Genomic DNA, 23447 nt, shown 5'->3' with positions numbered 1-23447 from the left:
CCATCTGCACTGCGGACTTGCTTCAGTTGAGGGTTTTTAAATTTTGGTATTAAATCACACTATATTTACTCCTGTAAGGTATAATCTACCCAAATACTTTGAAAGCATAAATGTACGCTGCCTTGGCAAGTGTTGCTTCTTTACTAGACACATACAAGATCTGCGTATTTCTTGCAGAGTGCTGCCAACTTTTCTTCTGGAGTGCAAAGAGTGTTCAACGCCTGCATCAACAGCAGCACTTCCTTTCCTGAAACACAAAAGATATAAATGCCTGGTAACCGGTTCATCTTCTCTGACTTTCATAGGCAGTGCATGCAAGCTTGCATTTATTTATTTATTTATTTTTATTCATGAAAAGTGTCAGTTGCACAGCAGTGAAAACTGAGCTCCTGTATCCCTGCTGGAATGAGTCCTACAAGTTTTTCTACACACATGTTTCTGTCCTTTTCAGGAAAAACCTCTCTTTACAACACAAACATAGAAATGTGACAGCCCATTCACTAAATGACACCTGTGTCAAAACTGCCACTATTAATGCTGAACTAACCTTTCTGAGCTAGAAGGGGGGGGGGGGGAATGAGAGAGAGAGAGAGAGAGACCACCATCTTTATTTAAATGTCCATCAGAAGTTAACATTACTGCAGTCACTATCAAATTGGGTTAAATATGAACAGCTAAGGAGAAATGACTACGTACCTGATAATTTCCTTTTCTTTAGGACAGTCAGATGAATCCAGAACAAGTGGGTTATGCACCTCTACTAGCAGATGGAGACAGAACAAACTGCCATCATAATATATATACCCCTGCAGTGACATCAGCCTGCAAGTATTTTCTTCAAAAGCAACTGTGGACTAGCAAAAAATTTGATTAAAAACAGATAACCATTTCAATACTCACCACGCTCCTCAAGATCTTCTGACAAATTACAACTATTCATCCCTCCGCTCTCATCTGCAAAACTATCCTCTACTAGACATAGAGCCTTCTCTATAGCTGGACCAAAAGAATGGAACTCTATTCCAGGATACCTTAGTTCCATCAAAGATTCCAAAAATTTCAAAAAAGAACTAAAAACATGGTTGTTTAGACAATCATACTCAGAATGATATGATCTATATATACCTATCCCAACTATCATCTTGATCACTAATACTTCTTAATAAATTAATGCATAATTAATCCCTTTTGTCTCATGCTAACTTGTTATACTCTGCTTTTGCCGAGATGTTATAAATATATATATTCTCTCCTTGTATAATGTTATAATCTATATGTTATAACTGTTCTCTGTATAAATTTGTTTCACTGTTACACTGTAAACCGGAATGAAGGCACTCTGCTATATTTTGGTATAAAAAAGAATATAAATAAAAAAATAAATAAATAAATACTCAGCCAACAGACAACACTGAACTCAGACAAACGTATTAAGACTAATCTAGGGACTGAACTAACACTTTCCAGTAATCCCTGTAACACAGTCACGCAAGAGGACCATGGCATAAAGATTCAGCAGCGAAGGGAGGGAAGCTGGATTCATCTGACTGTCCTAAAGAAAAGGAAATTATCAGGTAAGTAGTAATTTCTCCTCTCTTAGTGTCCAGTCAGATGAATCTAAAACAAGTGGAATGTACCCAAGCTACTCCTGAATAGGGTGGGAGAGGCTGCCCGTGATCCAGTCAAAACAGCACGTGCAAAGGCTGCGTCCTACCGGGCCTGCTCATCCAAATGATAAAACCTGGAAAAAGTGTGTAAGGAGAACCATATTGCAGTTTGGCAAATGTTGACGGAAGACAGCAACCTAACTTACGCCCATGACACTGCCTGAGCCCTAGTGGAATGAGCCCTAACCTGACTAGGAAATGGCTTCTCACATCAACATATGCTGTCGTGATTACCTCCTTAATCCAGCAAGCTACTGTAGCCTGCAAAGCCAGTTCACTTTGTTTAGTACTGCCATGAAGAACAAAACAGGCGATCTGTTTTCCTGTAAAGGCTCAGTAACCTCCAGATACCTAATGATATGTCTCTTGACATCCAAGGGTTGCAACAGACAATACTCCTTTACATCTCTCTCTCTGTCTAGAGATGGCCTGATTCAAGTGAAATTCAGTGAGAACTTTCAGTAAAAAGGAAGGAACAATGTGCAGCTGTACCACCCCTGGAGTCACCTGGAGGAAGGGCTCCTGGCAAGACAAGGCCTGTAGCTCGGAAACTCCATGCAGAACAAATTGCCACAACACACACCTTTTTCAAAGTCAGTAACTGCAAGGACATGCTATACATCGGTCTAAACGTAGAACCCGCTAAGAAATCCAAAACCAAATTGAGACTCCAAAAGGGTACTGGAAGCCACAACGGAGGATGAAGATGTTTCAATTCTTTCAGGAAACTTGCCACACCTGGATCAGCCGACATGGAGCCACCATTCACCTGTCCCTGAAACATGCGAGAGCTGCTACTTGTACGTTTAAGGAATTAAGAGCCAAACCTTTATTCAAGCATCCTGCAATTGGGAGGATACTTCCATTGGTAGGAGGAGCAGAATCGAATAATCCTGAGAATGCAGGTTCCACAGAGACAGCAGTGTGTGCTGAAGAGGACGCATATGTGCCCTCACCCATAGGACCACTTCCAGAGTCACCGCCATTAAGCCAAGTACTTACAGGTAGGATCATACGGTCAGGCGCAGAGTGTTTAAAAACAGATGGAGCTGTATCAACTTCTGAATGCGCACTTCCGGCAGGAAAACCTTGCGCCCTGCCTTGTGTCGAGCTGAATCCCAAGGAACTCCCAACGACTGAGCAGGCTGAAGATTGCTCTTGACCAGGTTCACCACCCAGCCGAGCTCCTGCAACAGGGATATCACCTTGTGGTTCACTCTGCAGCTCTCTTCCACAGTATCTTGGCACAGACCAACCAGTCATCCAAATATAGGTGTATGAGGATCCCATCTTTTCTTAATTCTGCTGCCACTACCCCCATTACCTTGGAACAGGTCCTTGGGGCGGTGGCTAGAGCAAAGGGCAGGGCCCAAAACTGATAATGGTGTCCCAGAACTGCAGAAAGCATTGATGCTCTAGTCAGATGGGAATATGAAGGTACACTTCAAACAGATCCAAAGTAGTCAGAAATTCCCTCGACTGCACAGCTATTATTACCAAGCGCAATGTTTCCATACAAAAATGTGTCACCCGCAAATGATGTTTGACACCTTTGAGATCCAGAATGGAAGAAAAGAAGCCCTTTTTCTAGAAATAAATGGAATATCACCCGTATTTTCTTGAGACTTGGCCACTGGAACCACAGCCCTCAGAGGAGTTTTGCTAATGTAGTTTCCACTGCCTGCTTTTCTGCAGTGAGTGGCAGGGAGACATCATGAGCAGGTCCCAAGAAAAACTGAGAAACTCCAGCGCATATCCCGCTCATATTGCTTCCAGGATCTATTGATCCAATGTGATCTTGACCCACCTCTGATAGAGAGGCGACCCCCTATCTCCTGTTCTCGGGGGTAGGTCAGCAAACCTTCATTGAGAGATTCGGGAGGTTCTACTACCCGAACCTGCGCCCCCTTCTTGGCTATCGGGGATGAAAGAACTGAGACCTACCAAAAGGTTGAGTTCTCTGAAGGGTCATTCCTCTACAGAGATGAAAACATCTGGATCTCCTAGTACGACCTCATGTTAAAAGAGAGTGGCATCTGCTTCATATCCTCTGGCAAACGAGGAACTGGAGATTCGTCCCACTCGCTGGCCAATTTTTCCAACTTGCTCCCAAATAGCAGCGAACCTTTTAAAGGGCAATTTGGTATGGTTAGCTTTGGAGGTCACATCGGCCGACCAATTTCACAGCCATAACAGACACCTGGCCACTACTATGCAAACCACTCCTCTGGCTGAAGAGCGGACCAAATTACAGCCCATATTTGCCAAAAAAGCAGCAGCTGGCTCCATAACTGCCCTGGGGGTCACCCCACAGTCATTGACCCTCCTGGGAGTGAAGCAAACAAGATTGAGCCATCAGGCAACAACAAGAAGTGATCTACAAGCTCATTGCCACTGCATCAAACGCTTTAAGTATAGTCTCAATCCTTCTATCATGAGCATCCTTCAAGGCCGCTCCTCCTTCCACAGGAATAGTGGTCTGCTTGAAGACTGCACACACCAGGACATCTACCTTCAGAAAACGTAAACACTCTCTTGCCACTGGATTCAGAGGGGACAGGCCTGCCAAAACCAGACCCCCTTTGAAATTAGCCTCTGGGGGTGCCCCACTCAAGATCAATTAATTCTTGAATGGCTTCCATCATGGGGAAAACAACAAGCAGCCATATGCAAGGAAACCAAAATGGGATTTTCCTTTGGTTCAGTCACTGTGTCTGCACCAAGAACCCCGAGCATTTTCAAGGTCTGGGAAATCATAGCTGGCAGTTCATCTTTATGAAAGAACTGTAGTATAGTTCTAAATAGTTCTAATCCTGGAGGAATTTCACCATCCTCAAGGGAGTCAGAATCTGCGTCATCATAAAGCGGCAGTTGGGACCTCCAGTGGGAAGTCCCAACTGCCCCTTTAGTTGTACTCCCATACTTAAGTCCCAGCATGGTCCCCACCTGTAACTCTGCTTTGGGAGTATTAGAAAGGGCTGAATATGTGGAATCAAAAGCCTTCATATGTTAATGGATACCCCCCATTTGAGGACTTTGAAATAACATGGCTTATGAATACTTATGTGTAATACATTTAAGGAAATTGAGATGTTTAAATTTCCTATGCCAGTAATTTCTGTCATTTCAAGATATACTTGATTGTGAAATTGTTAAATAAAAAAAAAAAGGGCTGAAGATTGTGCCTGGAGAAAGGATTGTAATCCCTGGAAAAACTCTACCCACGAAAAGGTAGATGCATCCAATGCATAGCGCTTGAGGTGTACTCACTGAGCTACCATCCCCTACTGCGGAACCAGTTAGGGGAGATCCAAAATCAGGCATCCCACCTGAACCATCTGTACCCAGGTTTTTATCCGGCTGGGAAAAGCCAGGCTTAGTGAAATCAGAGGAAGGCAATTCTCCCTGAGCCTCTAATTACACAATGTTGGGTTCCATATTAGGTGCTACAACCCAAGAAAGAGATCTAGGTGTCATAGTGGATAACACATTGAAACACATCGTCGGTTCAGTGTGCTGCGGCAGTCAAAAAAGCAAACAGAATGTTGGGAATTATTAGAAAGGGAATGATGAATAAAACGGAAAATGTCATAATGCCTCTGTATCGCTCCATGGTGAGACCGCACCTTGAATACTGTGTACAATTCTGGTCGCCGCATCTCAAAAAAGATATAATTGCGATGGAGAAGGTACAGAGAAGGGCTACCAAAATGATAAGGGGAATGGAACAACTCCCCTATGAGGAAAGACTAAAGAGGTTAGGACTTTTCAGCTTGGAGAAGAGACGACTGAGGGGCGATATGATAGAGGTGTTTAAAATCATGAGAGGTCTAGAACTGGTAGATGTGAATCGGTTATTTACTCTTTCGGATAGTAGAAAGACTAGGGGGCACTCCATGAAGTTAGTATGGGGCACATTTAAAACTAATCGGAGAAAGTTCTTTTTTACTCAACGCACAATTAAACTCTGGAATTTGTTGCCAGAGGATGTGGTTAGTGCAGTTAGTATAGCTGTGTTTAAAAAAGGATTGGATAAGTTCTTGGAGGAGAAGTCCATTACCTGCTATTAAGTTCACCTAGAGAATAGCCACTGCCATTAGCAATGGTAACATGGAATAGACTTAGTTTTTGGGTACTTGCCAGGTTCTTGTGGCCTGGATTGGCCACTGTTGGAAGCAGGATGCTGGGCTTGATGGACCCTTGGTCTGACCCAGTATGGCATTTTCTTATGTTCTTATGTTCTTAAACAGCACTGGCACAAGTTAACAAGCACTCCTGGCTGAGATGCCTGAATATGACAGGCAACGCAAAGAGAAAGACTTAGGCTTTTTAGGCATAGGCGCCATTATGGTTGACAGTGTGCTTGAGCGGTGGCCGGAGGCGTGTGTCTAGCATGTTTTTTTTTATGTCTAAAAATACTAGGCATCCAACCTAGGCGTCCAAAACTTAGGCATCCCAAAAATAAGTGCTGTAAAACAATTTAAGTGCATAATGTAACTTATGCGCACAGATAAACGTGCGGCCACTTAAGGTGCTGCATAACTCAGATGCACATAATACAAGGCCCAACTAAGCATCCAAGAACTGGACATAATCTGGACACCAGCTAGATACACACGCCAAACTGACAATCCTGTAGAGGGCAGCCTAAGAAAGTGCGCGAAATGCCGTTGTGGCCTACCACGCGGTACACAGCGTAAAAGCCTCAGAGTGGGGCCTAGCCTAAAGAGGCTGCTCAACCCACCAGGCTGCCACGGAGCAGGACGAACATTGGAATGGCGCACAGAGCCCGGAACAAAGAAGGAAGCCCTATGTCTTTTTTACGTCTCTGTAAATGAAATATATTTATATATTATTTATTTAATAACTTACCTGAGCTCAGCCTTACTGGCTGAGTACAGAGATGGTCTCCGGGGGTGGGGGGGGGAGGGCATATAACCACCCGCTGCCTTTCAGCCGCTTAAGCAGCTAAGTCCACGGTAGCTGAAAAAACCAGCAACTGGACCAAGGCACTCATCGAGGGTGCCCAGAAATCACCTCAGGAATTCTCAACTTGGGGAGGGAACATTTGGAATCACCACAGGAGAGCAGTGCAAATGTAATATCCTTAATTCTCCTTTTTCAAAACGAAGCAATCCTTAGTAGGAAGATGCACATCCACCATCTGCTGGAGACAGAGAATAGGCTGATGTGACTGCAGCAGTATATATATATATATTGTGATGTCAGTTTGCTCCGTTTCCATCTCTGGTAGAGGTGCATAACCCACTTGTTCTGGATTCATCTGACTGGAATGCTAAGAAAGCTAGAGATAAAAGTTCTGTACCATTACCAAGCCAGTCTCCCCTCCAGTGGTTAAAGCAGTGGGCTGAGAACCAGGGAAGCCAGGGTTCAAATGCCACTGCCACTCCTTGGGAGCTTGGGAAAGTCACTTCACCTCTTCTGCCACAGTTACAAACTTAGGGGACCATTTACTAAGCCGTGATATTTTACTGTAGGAGGGGTGAAATATCACTGGGGGAGAAGTGGGGGCAGGTGAGCACATGCCCATGATATTTCACTCCTCCCTGAGAAAATACTGCAGCAGTATCAAGACATTTTTTAATCAACATAACACGGCACAGGCCTGAAAAATGCACGATGGCAGCCCACTTCACATAAGGCTGCCATCAGTTTAAAGGGCTTCAAGGCCTACAAATATCCTCCCCTAAACAAGACTGTAAAAAAATCCCCTTCCCAGGGGGTCTACTGAGTCCACCTATCCCCCCCCACCCCATTCGCCTATTAAGATGGTGCAGGCCCAAATAGTTAAAAAAAATAAATAAATCAGCATGAGTGGCAACGCCCTGCCCTCTTTCCTAAACCCCTCCTTTCTGTATAAAATACCCCAACTCAAACAAATACCCCTATCAACCCTCCCCAGTAGCAGACAGCCCCCTAGCCCCCTCCCAAAAGATATCATCCCTGGGGTCTAGTTGGTCCCACCCCCCTTTACATCCAAACTAAACCCTGGTGGTCTATGGGGAGCCCCAGATCCCCCTCATACCTTTAGAAGACTCAGTGGTGTAGTGGCAACCCAAAGCGCCCCCTAGCTGCAGGCCAGTTGACACCATTTTCTTCTGTGCTCGCGCTACCTTGCTAGCTAGTGGGGGGGTTTTCATAACTGGGGTGAAGCGTGCTTTTTCGGGCTACATGGCCCTTTAATTTCAGTGCAGGAGCACTGGGGCACACGCTACCATCCCAATGCTCCCATTGAAAAATTATCTACAACTCCTGTGCTAATTTTTCAGGAAATAATAGGGCTCTGCCAAGGCATGCTATTATATTAGCTGCTTTACACATATTAGTAAATTTGTGTGTGCATATGTATGCAAAATAACTAATAGGGGCAAAAAAACCATGTGATGTCGTGATATAGGTACACTGCACAACAAATGCCATTTTACATGCATTCTACCCATATCGCAGCTGAATAAACGACCTCCTTAAGATTGTACGCCCTCTTAGGACAAGGAAATACCTACAGTACCTGAATATAATCCACTTTGAAGCAAGACAAAGGTGGAATATAAACGAAAAATCTTTAAAAGCAACACTGCTAGCTCCCCAAGATTCCACAATTAAAATTCAACAATACCATTTGCTCACGATCGATTCTCTATCTTATTAGAAAAATAAGATTTTTTTTAAATACCACATAGGTAAATAAAATGAAGTTCTACTTTTCATAAGAATAAAACCAAATGAAACATTTATGCAGACAGGACAGAGGAGGTGCTGCTGTCTGCATTAACAAGCATTTCCACTTCTTGCCTGTTGTTCCATGTTAAAGGGGGAGGAAGAATACATAATACAGTTGTGTTCTGTGTGATCCGGGGGCCTTTACTTGTTTTGTTTTTAAAAAGACAGGTTGATCCCCTCTTGGTTTTACACCAATGTGTGCATGATCTTGTAATGATGATTCTCCTAAGACAAGCAAGCACTTCAAGTCCCTGCATGCAATGGAGGTACAACCAGGACTGAAAAAACCTGCGCTGCCTTGGAGGGGACACCTGAAAGGACAAACTAAAGCATAGCCAGAACATACCAAGAGCTTTTTCTTTGTTTCTGTCGCTCTCTGGATCTTGCTGTCCATCAGGGAGGTCGCTGCGGGACTCCTCACTTCCTACGGTCTCTTCCTGAGACTCCTGTGCGCCATACTCAGTTACTAGCAGCTCCCTATTCTTTGCGGCAAAGTCTTCCTCTTCTTGCAGAATGAGTGTGTTTTCCATGCTATCGCAGTCAGCTTCCTGCTGCTGCAGGTTGGCCTCCGGTTCCAAATGCTTGCTGTTCACTAGGTCTGGGATAGCTAGACCAATTCCACAAACTTCACTGGCCTCCAACGTGCTAATTACAAACTGAAACGAGAAAAAAAAAAGCCACACCCCACAAGGCTGCAGGTCAATAGATAATCTGTCACCGAATGGCAAATGAAGAATATAACATTTTTATTCTATGGACAATGCATGACCGGTAGAAGTCTGGTCACTCAAAACTTTGCACTTATCTCTTTGACCCCACCTAACTGCTTGCTCCAGCCTTGCTGAGAGCACTTTGCAGCTCTAGTAGGTCTGTCTGATATCTCCCCAGTCTCAGATGGTGTTCTCATTCCTCCTCCTCTTTGGTTCCACTTGGTTTATCCAATTGCTCTTTCTACTCAGAACCAATAGTCATTAAAAAAAAAAAAAAAAAGAAAGCGCTGTCCCCTAAACCCATTTCCTAGGTGACTGACATCATATAGAGGGCAAATTCCACACTACCAACCCATCATAGGTCTTCTATGATATGAAACATTAACTGTAAGCAGCCTAACAAATTTCACCTGTCTTATTTACAAACTTGCTTGATAATTTCTAGCAGAGCCTTCCTGATGAGAAAGAATTCCTGCAAGACAGAAAAAGAGAAGGAAGGAATGGGGCCCAGGCTGCGCTAGTCTGGCTTTCTATAACAGCCAAGTGCCAGGCTGGGTCAGACCAAACGTTCATCGAGCCCAGCATCTTTTTCTTCAACAGTGGCCAATCCAGGTCTTTAGGAAATACCTGCTAAATCTAAAGAGTAGATGCTTTTCTTGTTTCTCTCCCTCGTGAATAAGCAGTGGGCTTCCCAATAAACCTAATTGTTTATTAGGAAGTGTCCAAGCTTTTTAAACTTGGCTATGCTAGATGCCTTTACCATATCCTCCAGCAACAAATTCAAGAGCTTAATTGTGCATTGAGCAAACATTTTTTCTTTTATCTTACTACTCATTCGTTTCACAGGGCATCTCCTAGACCTTGTACTATCTGAAAGCGTAAATAACCGTTCCCAATAGACCTGTTCCACCCACTCATGGATTTTATGAACTTCTATTATATTCCCTCTCTTCTTCAAGTTGAAGAACCCTAACCTGGATTAGCCTTTCACCTTTATCATTTTTGTTACCCTTCTCTGCCATCTTCTAATTCCACTGGAAGATTGGGCATCCATATGGCAGATGAAATTTAATGTGGACAAGTGCAAGGTGTTGCATATAGGGAAAAATAACCCATGCTGTAGTTACACGATGTTAGGTTCTATATTAGGAGCTACCACCCAGGAAAAAGATCTAGGCATCATAGTGGATAATACTTTAAAATAGTCAGCTCAGTGTGCTGCAGCAGTCAAAAAAGCAAACAAAATGTTAGGAATTATTAGGAAAAAGCAAGTTTGCTTACCGTAAACTGTGTTTTCGTAGATAGCAGGATGAATTAGCCATGCTGTCACAGGATCTGTCAATCAGGCCTGGGAGGCGGAGCTTCACAAAGCAGAGATTAGATTTTTGGTCTCTGCGGCTGCGCATGTGTTCCCACGCAGGAATGTAACGGATCCTCCTCAGTCTCAGGCCGATACAGTAAAGTGCGGCCGTGGTTACCCTGCTTCTAACCCGCTTCTAACTCACAATTTGGCCGCATAAGTCCAACCCGCTATTCACTATCCCTTTTAACTCATCCTTACAGCTTCTTTAAATCAACCGGTAACCGTTTCCGCCCGCAGCATGTATATGAGATGTAAACGATCGGATTAGCTATTCCTTCCCATACAGTAATGTGCGCCCCGATTATCTCCTTTTTAACCTGTAGTTTTGCCGCGCGTTTAACCTGCTAACTTACCGCCTACCCTTACCCCTGCGTTAGTGTGGAGCGTCAGGTCAGAGAGACGAAATTTCATGGGCAAACGACCCCCTCACCCCCCGGGACCCTTACCCTGGCGTTAGTGTGGTGTGACAGCAATAGGCAGGCTCTGGTCAAAATCCCCCCTCCTGAAGCAAGGCGCAGGGCGAAAATCGGCTAGACATGTCATTAAAACAAAAGTAAATAAAGTGTAATAAAAGTAAACTTACTGCATGTGAATTTTCTTTGAACAGTCCTCTCTCCCCTCCTCCCGAGGCGCGCACTGCGGCTCCCCTGCCTCCCGGGGGCAGCCGGCAGCGAAAGCGGCCTTCAGCAGCCCCCGCCGGCGAAGGTGGATGAATGGACGCCTGTACGCCTGGATGAATACACGCCCGCCGGCGAAGGTGAGTGAATGAATGCACGCCCGTATGCGCTGGCGGGCGTGCATTCATCCAGGCGGAGGGAGCCAGCGGGCGTGCATTCATCCAGGCGGAGGGAGCCGGCAGCGAAAGCGGCTTCCAGCAGCCCCCGCTGGCGGTGAATGAATGCACGCCTGTGTACGCCTGTGCGTGCAAGTTGGGCGCTCACGACGTGTGGTGTCGGTGTTCGCTAATGCACTGCCTTGAGCGCCCAAATTGCACGCACAGGCGTACACAGGCGTGCATTAGCGAACGCCGTCACACGCCGTGACGCTAAACATTGTGATGTCACGCCTTGAGCGCCCAAATTGCACGCCCAGGCGTGCACAGGCACACATTCATTCACCTTCGCCGGCGGGGGCTGCTGGAAGCCGCTTTCGCCACCGGCTGCCCCTGGGAGGCAGGGGAGCCACGGTGCGTGCCACGGGAGGAGGAGAGAGAGAACTGTTCAAAGAAAATTCACATGCAGTAAGTTTACTTTTATTACACTTTATTCACTTTTGTTTTAATTTTCGCCCTGCGCCTTGCTTCGGGAGGGGGGGGGAAGAGAGGACTCGCAATCCCAGATGCCCGAGCATAGGAGAACCATCCACTTCCTGGTACCTGTCATTTCAAATGTCATTTGAAATGACATTTGAAATGACAGGTACCAGCGCACCCAGGATACTGTATAGGCGCTGTATAGCACTCTATACAGTAAAATGGTTTGCGCGGGCCTAACGCTTCACGGACGCTTCTTGGACGCGGCTTGCATTTGCATGCTATTTAAATACAGTATCGAGCGGTAGGTGATCTGAACTGTGCATGCGGCAAATGCGGGTGCGCCCGGCACTAACGCACCTCTTCCTAATGCTCCTTACTGTATCGGCCTGTCTGTGATTAAGCTGTGTAGTCGAAAGGACAGCGACTGCCAGGGAGGTGGATGGGTCAGCATGGCTAATTCATCCTGCTATCTACGGAAACACCGTTTATGGTAAGCAAACTTGCTTTTTCCCCGTCGATAGCAGGGCTGAATTAGCCATGCTGTCATGGGGAGTCCCAAGCTCCTGATCACGTTATTTATGAAATATATTTGTTTGTACGTGATCATCAATAGTGTGGCAGTCACCGTGAACACGAGGATAAAGATTGTAAAATTGCTTGCCCTATCTTTGCATCAGTGGCTGCTTGTTGATCAAGGCAGTAGTGAGATGTGAAGGTATGGAGCGATGACCACGTAGCTGCCTTACAAATGTCTATGGGCTGTACATTTTTAAGATGTGCCAAGGAAGCCACCACTGCTCTTACTTGATGAGCGTTCGGAACAGAACATAGCTGTAGTTTCTGCTTGTGGTAGCAGAACGTGATGCATTGTGCTATCCAGCTGGAGATGGTGCGTTTAGCCACTGGTAGTCCAGATGCCTTTGGGTCGAACGAAACAAAAAGTTGAGAGACCCGATGATCCGATTCCGTTTTTTCTTTGTAGTATGCTAAGGCTCTTTTGCAATCTAATGTATGCAGTAATTTTTCCCTATCATTTGCGTGAGGTTTAGGGAAAAAGATGGGCAGTTCTATGGTTTGAGGTGAAACTGCAAAACTACCTTTGGAAGGAATGACGGGTGAGTTCGTAGAACCATCTTTTGGTGATAAAACTGCAAATATGGAGAGTAATGGACCAAGGCTTGTAATTCACTGACTCGTAGTGCTGATGTTACTGCAACCAGGAATACCACCTTCCATGTGAGGTATTTAATGTGTGCGGAGTCCATGGGTTCAAACGGGGAAAGCATGAGCTGTTCCAGAACTATGTTGAGGTTCCATGGAACTGGAGGCTTAGAGATCGAGGACGAAGGTGAGTTAACTCCTTAATGAAATGAGAGAGTAAGGGGTGATTGGAGATAGGAATATTGTTAACTGGTCTATGACAGGTGCCAATGGCGCTTAGATGAACTCTAATGGAGGATGTTGCAAGACCAGCTGCGTAAAGTGTATGAAGATAATCCATGAGTAGCTCAGGTGAGCAGTCCAATGGTGGTACACCTTTGGAAATGCACCAGGTAGAATAGCGTTTCCATTTATAGCTATAATTTTTCCTCGTTGAGAGTTTCCTGGATTCTAACAAGATGAACTGTGCTGAAGTGGAAACTCCCTGTTCTGTTAGAAGGAGCCTTTCAATCTCCATGCTGTCAAATGAAGAGATGAGGGTAGTGGATGTAGGAGCATCCCTTGATCTTGGTATAGAAGATTTGGGAGATTCGGTAATCGAATTGGGTCCGTGATGGACAGTCTGAGAAGGAAACTGTACCACGGTTGTCTCGGCCAAGCCGGTGCTATGAGAATCAGTTGAGCTTGGTCTGTTATGCAGTTTTGAATTGTCCTCGTTATGAGTGGTATGGGAGGAAAGGCATACAGGAGGCCTGTCGTCCACGGAATGAGGAAGGCATCCTGAGCAATTCTGAATTGGCTCGGTCTTATCGAGCAGAATTTGGGAACTTGAGAGTTGATCACCGTTGCAAATTAGATCTATCATAGGTGTCCCCCACCTATGATAGATGTCTTGGGCTACATCTGAATTGAGTGCCCATTCGTGAGGGTGAAAGATGCGGCTTAACCTGTCCACTCTTGTATTTGCCACTCCTGGTAGCTAAGTTGCTTGTAGATGTATGCAATTTTTGTGAGCATGTTCGAATATTTGTAGGGTCTCCTTGCAACGGGACCATGAACCTGACCCTCCTTGTTTGTTGATGTAAAACATCTCTACTTGATTGTCCTTATATATCATGACCCCACGACCTTTCAGGTGATCTTGAAACACTTGTAGTGCATTTCGAATCGCTCTGAGTTCTAATAAATTTATCTGCAGGTTCTGCTCTGAGATTGTCCATAACCCTTGCGTTTCGTAAATCTCGAGATGTGCTCCCCATCCCTTGCAAGACACATTTGTGGTTAAGACTGCACTGTGCGGAGGGGAACTGAATAATGCTCTTTTTGATAGGGTTGAGTCTAGTAGCCACCATGTTATGTCCTGTCTCATCTGGGCAGTCAATGATACCTTTTGTGTCAACGGTTGTGAATGTTGTTCCATTGACGTTTTAGTCCCCATTGCAGGTGACTCATGTGAAGCCTGGTGTTGGGAACTGTGAAAATAGCCGCTGCCATGTGGCCTAGGACTACGAGAACTTGTCTTGCCGAAGATCTCAGAGTATGATTCAGTTCGTGGAGAAGGTGACGCAGTTGCGTTATTCTCTCGGTTGGGAGGTATGCCCGGTTGCGAGTGGTACCCAGGCATCTCCTATAAACTGTAATGTTTGTGTTGGCTGTAGATGTGAGTTTTGGAAATTGATCACTAGTCCCAACTCCTGTAGGCACTGTATCACTCATCGTAGGTGATCGATCAAGACTTCTGGAGTCGAGGCGATTATCAGCCAATCGTCCAGATATGGAAATATGATTATATCCTGTTGTCTGAGATGCGCCACCACCACAACCATGCATTTGGTGAAAACCGTGGGTGTAGCCGATAGTCCAAAGGGAAGAACTTTGTACTGGTAGTGGTGATGCTTGTAGCGGAAGCACAGGTATCGCCAAGAGGATGGATGGATTGGAATATGTGTGTAAGCATCCTTTAGATCGATGGAACACATCCAGTCATTGGGTTGAATCAGAGGTAGGATTGATTTCAACAATACCATTTTGAACTTCTCTTTGGTGAGGAATTTGTTCAATTCTCTCAGATCTAGTATGGGGCGAAGGCCACCCGACTTTTTGGGTATGAGGAAGTATGGGGAATAAAACCCCACCTGTTTCGTTTTCGGGGAAATCCGTTGAATGGCCTGCTGTTTGCGAAGCAAAGCAATTTCCTCCCCCAGTTGTGGTTGGACGCTTTGAATCTTTAGAGTGGGAAGGTGAGATAAGATGGGTTTCGTGGTAAATTGGAGTTAGTACTCCTGTCGTACTATCGCTAAAACCCATTGATTGGATGTTATTCTTTCCCAGGCTGCCAGGCAAGAATAGATTCTGCCAGGTGGTGCTTGGTGTTGTGGTGGTGGCTGGGTTACTAAAAAGATGGCGTTGATTTTACTGCAGCAGCCGGTTGTTGCGTCTGCTGCCTTTGAGTACGTGCTTTGCCCCTACGTTGGTTCGGGGTATGCTGTTGAGGCATAGAACACTGGTAAGATGGATACAGTTCTGTACAAAAGGACTGATAGGACCTGTAAGGTCTACGGGCATATGATTGTCGACGAGTGGATCCCACATAACGACGTGTGGTCGAGTAGTGAGGTTGTGATGTTAGGGATTGGACTGCTAGAGCTTCCTCCTTTAATTTGCCCACAGTGTCTTGAAATCTTTCTCCGAACAGGTTATCTCCTGTACATGGGAGGTTCGCCAGTTTTTCGTGCAAGTCTTCCCGTATTGAACTGGAATGCAACCAGGCCATTATTCGGGCTGCAATGGCTGTTGCAGATGCCCTGGATGATGTTTCGAAAGCCTCATATAATCGACCTCAGAAGGTGGCAAGAACACACTTCCATATTGTGAAGAGATTGTGATACTTGATCTGCCGTCGAGGAAAGCATATCTTTCATGGCTTGTATGCATTCATATAGGTATTGTACCATGTAAAACTGATGGTGCATAATACGGGCAGTCAAGATGGAGTTGTGGTACATCTTTCTGCCAATTTCATCTAGATTCCTGTTATCCTTGCCTGGTGGATATGAGGTGTGCGACTTTGGTTTCTTGAATCTTTGCATCGCAGACTCTACCACAATTGAAGCATGCGGTAATTGTGGTATAGAGTAAGGCGATGTTTTCCGCATACGAAATTTGATATCCGTTTTCCTTGAGACTGCTGACAAAGAGTAAGGTGTTTCCCACGACTTCTTTAAGACTGTATGTAGAATATCTTGCGATGGTAAAGATGTTGGTTCTCCTGGAGTATCGAAAATCTTTAGGAGACCAAGGGTTTCTAATTTAGGGTCTGTCTCCTTTTGGACCTCTAGGTGTAATATGGTACCCAATTTCTCCAAAGATTTTGGGTACGTGAGGTCCTCTGGAGGGGAATATGGTTCCTGCGGTTGTCCCTGTGGGTCCGATGGAAACCCAGTAGATGATGATGGGGAAGTTTGCAGAGATGGGGAATCCATAGGTGTATTTTGGTTTTGAATTGGTGACACTGTTCGTTTTGTTATTGGGGATTCCGGCGGTTCTACCGACTGTTCCCTAGAAGCACGAGTATTATGTTCTGGGGAACTGACAGATAGATCATGAGGCATCCTAAAGGATGATTGAAGTGTTTCATAGAATCCCGCTAATGATTGTGATAATTGTAGAAATGCCTCCTTTGTGTGAGGAGGCATTGTTGAACGAACAGATGGTTTTGGTAAGGCACCTGTTAAAAGTGCATCAAAGGTACTTGAGGTAAAGTACTTGGCACTTTATATTCTGTCCTCATCTGGCTGACTACTGTTCCCATAGAATCGTCTGATATAATAGAAGCATCAGAGGAAGTGACTTGTATTATCTCTCTATGAGATGAGGGCCTTGCAGTTTGTGTATGCGATGCAGAAGTAGAAGGACTTGTTTCCCATTTTTTACTCGCCTTCTTAGCTTTGCTATGATGCGACTGATGTGAGTGTCTACGGTGATGATGTGATGAGGATCGTGAATGGTCCTTTCGAGACGATGGCAATCGTTTTCTATGCTTAGTAGTTGAGCTCGAAGAGTAGGAGGAACTCGAGCGATTTGATGTTAGCACTGGAGAAGTCGAATGAGAGACTTCCGAGGACTCGTGTCATTTTAAATCATGCTTTAATGAACGAAATGGTTTTTGTGGTGTTTTCTGCGACACCGTTGTATAGGTGTTGGACTTCCTGTTGCTGTGCCATCTTGTTATATAGTAAATAATGAAGTCTTCTGCGCCGTGTGCACAGATGTTTCTGGCGCTATATGCACAAGTCAATCTATGCGCATAAGTCAATTTGTGCGCATATCTTTTTGGTGTCGTGCGCGGCGCCATTGATTCCGGCGCTGCACACATATCCGGCACCACGCGCGCAGATGTCTTCGGTGCTTTGCGCCCAAATGTCTTAGCTGCCGTATGCGCAGATGTCGTCGGCGCCATAGGCGCAGAAGTAGTATGCGCCGGTGATTTAGGCGCAACTTGGGCGCATAAGTTTTAGGCGCCGTTTCTTCCCGCGCCAATAGTTGTGGCACTGTCGGTTCATTAGAACCCGATGGCCAATGCCTTCTTGACGAGTCCTTACCTCCCAACCTGGAGGATGGAGGGTCCACGAAGATGACCGTTTTTGCGTTGGAGGCATAGTATTCGACGGGCCAGGCGACGAATGAGCCTCCAATGGCTGCGATAGGTTAAGAAGTTCTTTTACCCAATAGGCTCGTTGTTTTTTGGGCTCTCTGTAACATTCGGGCACAGAACTGACAGGCTTGGAGATCGTGATCTGGCCCTAGGCATCTGTAACATCGGTCATGGCCGTCTGTGACAGACATTGCCTTGCCGCAAGTGCAGGGTCTAAACCCTGATTTTTTAGACATTTTAGATTTTAACAAAAACGTTGAGGAGAAAATCAGCTCCATGTGCGATCCCGCTCGCGGAAAAACAGACTGAGGAGAATCCGTTACTTTCCTGCGTGGGAACACAAGCGCAGCCGCAGAGACCAAAAATCTAATCTCTGCTTTGTGAAGCTCCACCTCCCGGGCCGGATTGACAGATCCCATGACAGCATGGCTAATTCAGCCCTGCTATTGACGGGAAAGGAATGGTTAATAAAACGGAAAATGTCATAATGCCTCTATATCACTCCATGGTGAGACTGCACCTGGAATATTGTGTACAATTCTGGTCGCCGCATCTCAAAAAAGATATAGTTGCGATGGAGAAGGGCAACCAAAATGATAAAGGGGATGGAACAGCTCCCCTATGAGGAAAGGCTGAAGAGGTTAGGGCTGTTCAGCTTGCAGAAGAAACGGCTGAGGGGGGATATGATAGAGGTCTTTGAGATCATGAGAGGTCTTGAACGAGTAGATGTGAATCGGTCATTTACACTTTCGAATAATAGAAGGACTAGGGGACACTCTATGAAGTTAGCATGGAGCACATTTAAAACTAATCGGAGAAAGTTCTTTTTCACTCAACACACAATTAAACTCTGGAATTTGTTGCCAGAGGATGTGGTTAGTGCAGTTAGTGTAGCTGGGTTCAAAAAAGGTTTGGATAAGTTCTTGGAGGAGAAGTCCATTAACGGCTATTAATCAAATTTACTTAGGGAATAGCCCTTGCTATTAATTGCATCAGTAGCATGGGATCTTCTTAGTGTTTGGGTAATTGCCAGGTTCTTGTGGCCTGGTTTGGCCTCTGTTGGAAACAGGATGCTGGGCTTGATGGACCCTTGGTCTGACCCAGCATGGCAATTTCTTATGTTCTTATGAAGGGATACTCAAGGGAAGGGGGAGATACTAGAAAGTAAAGTCACAATCTCACTAAATCTTGCCTGAAACTGAACAAGGCAAAGCAACTCTTATGTTTACAACCTAAATCTGTATAGACAAGCTGTATCATTTTATGCAGCAAAGTTTTACCATGTAGATAGAGTTAAAACAAACTGGAGAAAGTATTTCTTCACTCAGTGCACAAACTGTAGAATTTGTTACTGGAGGATGTGGTCAAGGCTTTAGTGGGGTTTAAAGAGGTTTGGACAAGTTCTTGGAGGAAAAGTCCATAAACAATTACTAGCCAGATAGACATGGGAAAGCTGGCGCTTATTCCCGGGCGTGAGCAACAAGGAACAACTCTACCCTTCAGGATATGTTGGGTACGTCCTAGTAACATGGATTGGCCATTGTTGTAGAGAGGATCCGGAGCTTGATGGACCTTTGGTCTGACCCAGCATAGCATGTTTTACGTTCTTATGCCTTGTGAACTCATGTGGGTGATGCATGTATAATTACATAACAGATGCAAATGGAAATCTAACAGGTACACGACACCTGGAAGCATAAACAAGACTCAGCCCTGTCTGCACAAAACACTAACAGGCTGATACAATATCTGTGCGGGAAAAACGGGCGCTCATGATTGAGTGCCCGCTTTCCTAATGAGCAGACACTTACCTCTCCAAAGCACATGATACATTAGGCTACCGAGCCACTAGGTTAAAAATGAGGCGCTAGGGGAAACTAAGCATCCCTAGCGCCTCTTTGGCAACAGGCGCCTGGAAGAAATGGCTGTGCACGAGTTAGGTAAACAGACACTCGTAAAATTGAGCATCCATTTTTCTAACCTCACCGCCTTCGAGACTATTTTTTCCATGTTGCTGGTTTCTGTGGTTCCTCCAACTTAATATTGCCACAATATTAAGTTGGAGGAACCACAAAAAAGCAGTATTTTCTGCTTTTCTGTTGAACTTTTGGGGTTGTTCAAGACTTAACGCCAGCTCTGGGGCTGGCGTTAATTTTTGAGAGTTAAAATGTGCGCATCAGGCACATGGTTATTTTTTACATCAGGGGAATAGCTAATAGCCTCATCAACATGGCATTTACATGTGACGAGCGCTATTAGCTATGCCCTGGTTTGGACGCGTGTTTTGGATGTGCTAATCCCCTTATTGCATCAGGGGTTATGGACGTGTGTCCAAAACACGCGTCCAACCATGGGTTAACTTGTGCGCTAGCCTGCATGCACAGTATTGCATTAGCCTGTTTGTGATTACAGAGTTTGAGGAAACAGAGAGAAAGGCACAACACTGCCCATGATGGAAAGGGTTTGTGGCACTGCTCGGGAATGAGTGAGGAGTTTCTGGAACTCCTAGATGGTGAACAAAATATATCCCTTTAAAGTCTTTTAAGTCTCCATGATATGCAAATTTCTCATGCATATTCATTGTGGATATCCTGAAAACCCGATTGGCTGTAGGGTTCCCAGAACAGGGTTGGGAAGCCCTGCTTTAAAAGATCAATCTGTGTTCCCACCAAGGCAAGCAGTAAAGCCCGAGTGGCTCCCACTCTTCAGAAAAGCCTGACAATTTATTAACTGGTGAAAATAAAAAAGTCGTGCTTGCACACCAAACACTTGAATTTCCCTTTTAAAATAGTGTTGCTTCTACTTCACAATGCGGAGAAGCTTATTTAAAATGCATGGTTATAAATGTTTTTAGTTCCTACGGAAAGCATTACAATCTTTTACAACAGTAATGCTGTGATATTTTTGAAGGACCCAGTCATAAACTCTATGGTAACGTCAACTGTAATGCGTTATATATTGGACTACCTTTGAATACCTCCACAGCATTCAACGTGTCCAAACTTCGGCATTATGGGTAGTTGCTGGGATCCCAACCTCACATCATATAAAACCATACTTAATAAAATCATTGGTTGCCCACTGCTTGGAGAATTAAGTTTAAGGTGGCGCTCTTGGTATTCAAGGGTATAAAAGGGCTGACTTCTAGTGGCTTTGACTCTACATTAGAGCTGTACCAGCCTTCTACGGCCCTAAGATCCAGCTCCCAATTATTATTGGATGTACCTTCTGTTAAACTGGTAAGATTAGATGAGTCACGTGAAAGGCTTATCTATGTGCAAGGTCCTCTAATTTGGAACTCATTGCCAGGGTGTCTGAAGGCAGAAACATGTCTATTAATTTCGGAAAATTATGTGTAGTAGTACAGAATGCACCGACTTGATAATGATGTTGTTGATAATTCTCGAAGTAGGAAATTTGCTATTTTTACAGATTTGAACATTTGTTGGCCGACAACCTTTGATGAAGTAGGGAAATGATATGCTATTTTTATGTTTATGTGAATTACATTTTTGTTTTATGTTTTATTGTTGTATGTATTATGATTATGTTAATTTTGTACACAGCTTAGAACTGTAGGTAGGCGGTTCATATATATTTTTTAAAATTTTTTTATTTATGCAATTTCCAAAATTATACAAGACAATCTTGATAGAAATAAAAAATAAAAGAAAAAGAAAGGCAGAAAAACCACCGATCAATACATATACTTATTAACACTCTCAACTCAGTCCTCAATAAGGGGGAGGACACCAATCCATAACCCAAGAAAGAAGAGAAAAAATAAGCAATAGATCATAGAAGCAGCCAGCACAGTATAGGTAATTATAGCGAGACTATTACGACTGGAGGTCAACAAAAGGATCAGTAGAAGGTGCTTTGCCAATCAAAAATTGGGTCAACTGAGGAGGGTCATAAAAAATATATGAATTATTCTGGTATTCTGGTATTTGACTTGCATGGGAATTTGAGGAAAAAAAGTCCCCCTGACTTGTTGAACCCTAGGACACAATAAAAGAAATTGCTTTCGCCTCTTTTGGGTCTGCCTGGAGACATCTGGGAAAACTTTTAAGCAGTAAAAAAGGTTCTAATCTATACCGAAAAAAACAAACAACAAAAAAAAAAACCAAACAAACAGTCTCAACAACCAGTCTTTATCAGGCTCAAGAACTAATGAAACAATAAGTGTTGCAGGAACTGCCATCTCAGTATCTGATGTTTCAAGCATTGTAGTAATAATCATTCAGTAATAATGATTCAGCTAGAATCAGGGTCTCCATTTGTTCTCCATGCGGATCATTCCCAGACCTCTTAAATAGTTGCAGATAGTAAATTCTGGAGACAGGTGGAATTGCATTCTCAGGAACTTGCAAAATTTCTAATAAATCTCCCCTAAATATTTCTCTGGGAGATATTGAAAGTAACTTTGGAAAATTTATAAACCTGAGATTTTTACTCTTCACAGAATTTTCCAAATTTTCAATCTTTAAAGCCATGCTGGCATTTTCTTTAAACAGTGCTGTTTGAGATTGCTGAACTGAATTCACTTGAACCCGAAGTGCTGTTCAAATTCTCATAACTGCAAAATCAAGAGAGATAGTTGTTGCAAAATAGAACCACATAGATCAATTATAGCGTCTCAAATAGTTTCCAGTGAGAACACAAAGGGTCTCTGAATTGGAGGTAATGAAACAGAAGGTAAGAAAAGTTCGCTCATGGCACCTTGAACAATTCCTGTGTCGCCTCCCTGTCTTCTATCCCGCAAACTTTCAACGTCCAGTTGTCCAAGATCGCAAAATGGACGAGTGGAAGAGAAACTAGATGCCTGGTCACGCCCCACTGAAACAACCAATCACACTGCAAGGTTTACTGGTGTTTCCTGTGATTCGAGGGCTTTTCTTCATCGCAGGTTTTTGATTATTGCAAGGTTCTGTGATTATTCCTGTGGGTTTTAATTTTCTTAGTCTGTTTCATTTCTTTATAGTTATTACTATTACTGTAGAAAGTAATTACTATTACTGTAGAAAGGTTCTGTGATTATTCCTGTCTGTTTTTAATTTTCTTTATAGTCTGTGTTTCATTTCTTTATAGTAAGTTTTTAATCTAGTAAGTTGATTTGCTGTTTGAATAAAGCTAGAAGGAAAAAAAAACCAAAAAAACCAAAAAAAGAAACCTCCAAGTAGACAGCTCTCCAGCTTTTAAAACACCTTTTAAACTCTCCCTTGGAGTTAGTTGGCACAAAAAATCGGTTCAAACTAAAAATTGGGGCATAAAGACTGTTTTTTAAAACAATTGACCAAAAGCAAAGGCAACAGTCCAGAAGTGCCCTACTTTACCCAGCTTGTCCCAGGCTAAACTGTTTGACTCCCTCCCTCCCTACCCCTCTACCCACCCACCCCTGGGGCTTGTTTTCTAATAAAGACTGCCTAACTTCCCATTGGCAGCGAGATAAATTAGTACATTGGTAACAGTCAAGGAAATACAAATCACAAACTACCAAGATGAGGACTATCCAATGTAACTGCTGTAGAGCCTTTATTCTGAGGGAAAGCATCTGGAAACTTAGAGCTTGCCCAATTTGTGCACAACTCTCTTCCTTGAAAATGGAGCTGACTGAGATAAAAGCTCAATTAGCTTCAATTAAAAGTATTACACCCACATTGCATTACACAGATAATAATTCCCCAATATCACGGAAAAACCAGGAGTCAAGAAAAGGAGATCCATTACGCTCAGGTAGGACCCAAAGTCATCCATTTTTGACAGATGAGCAGCCAACAGGTACACCCTCCCACTCAAACAGGTCATTAAGAAATTCTTTACAATCCAGGATTACAGTGGGCTCTGGTAGAATTAGACCTGTGATAAGGAGACACACAATGTACCAAATGCAAAA

At 44.1% G+C, this 23447-nt stretch overlaps 1 protein-coding gene across 3 annotated transcripts in view; it reads right to left on the bottom strand.

Annotated features, from left to right (window-relative positions):
- The window catches only part of TXLNG (taxilin gamma), a 137159-nt gene that overhangs the window by 90072 nt on the left and 23640 nt on the right, over nt 1-23447 (bottom strand). For all 3 annotated transcript variants that reach the window (XM_029603290.1, XM_029603291.1, XM_029603292.1), the window contains exons 2-3: nt 8755-9064; nt 156-247 (exon numbers count right to left, since the gene is read on the bottom strand). In XM_029603290.1, coding sequence (XP_029459150.1) covers nt 156-247; nt 8755-9064 — 402 coding nt within the window. The remainder of the gene's footprint in view (nt 1-155; nt 248-8754; nt 9065-23447) is intronic.

Source organism: Rhinatrema bivittatum, chromosome 5 (assembly GCF_901001135.1).
Source record: "Rhinatrema bivittatum chromosome 5, aRhiBiv1.1, whole genome shotgun sequence".
Taxonomy (NCBI): Eukaryota; Metazoa; Chordata; class Amphibia; order Gymnophiona; family Rhinatrematidae; genus Rhinatrema; species Rhinatrema bivittatum.
This window is presented reverse-complemented; position numbering and strand designations above follow the sequence as displayed.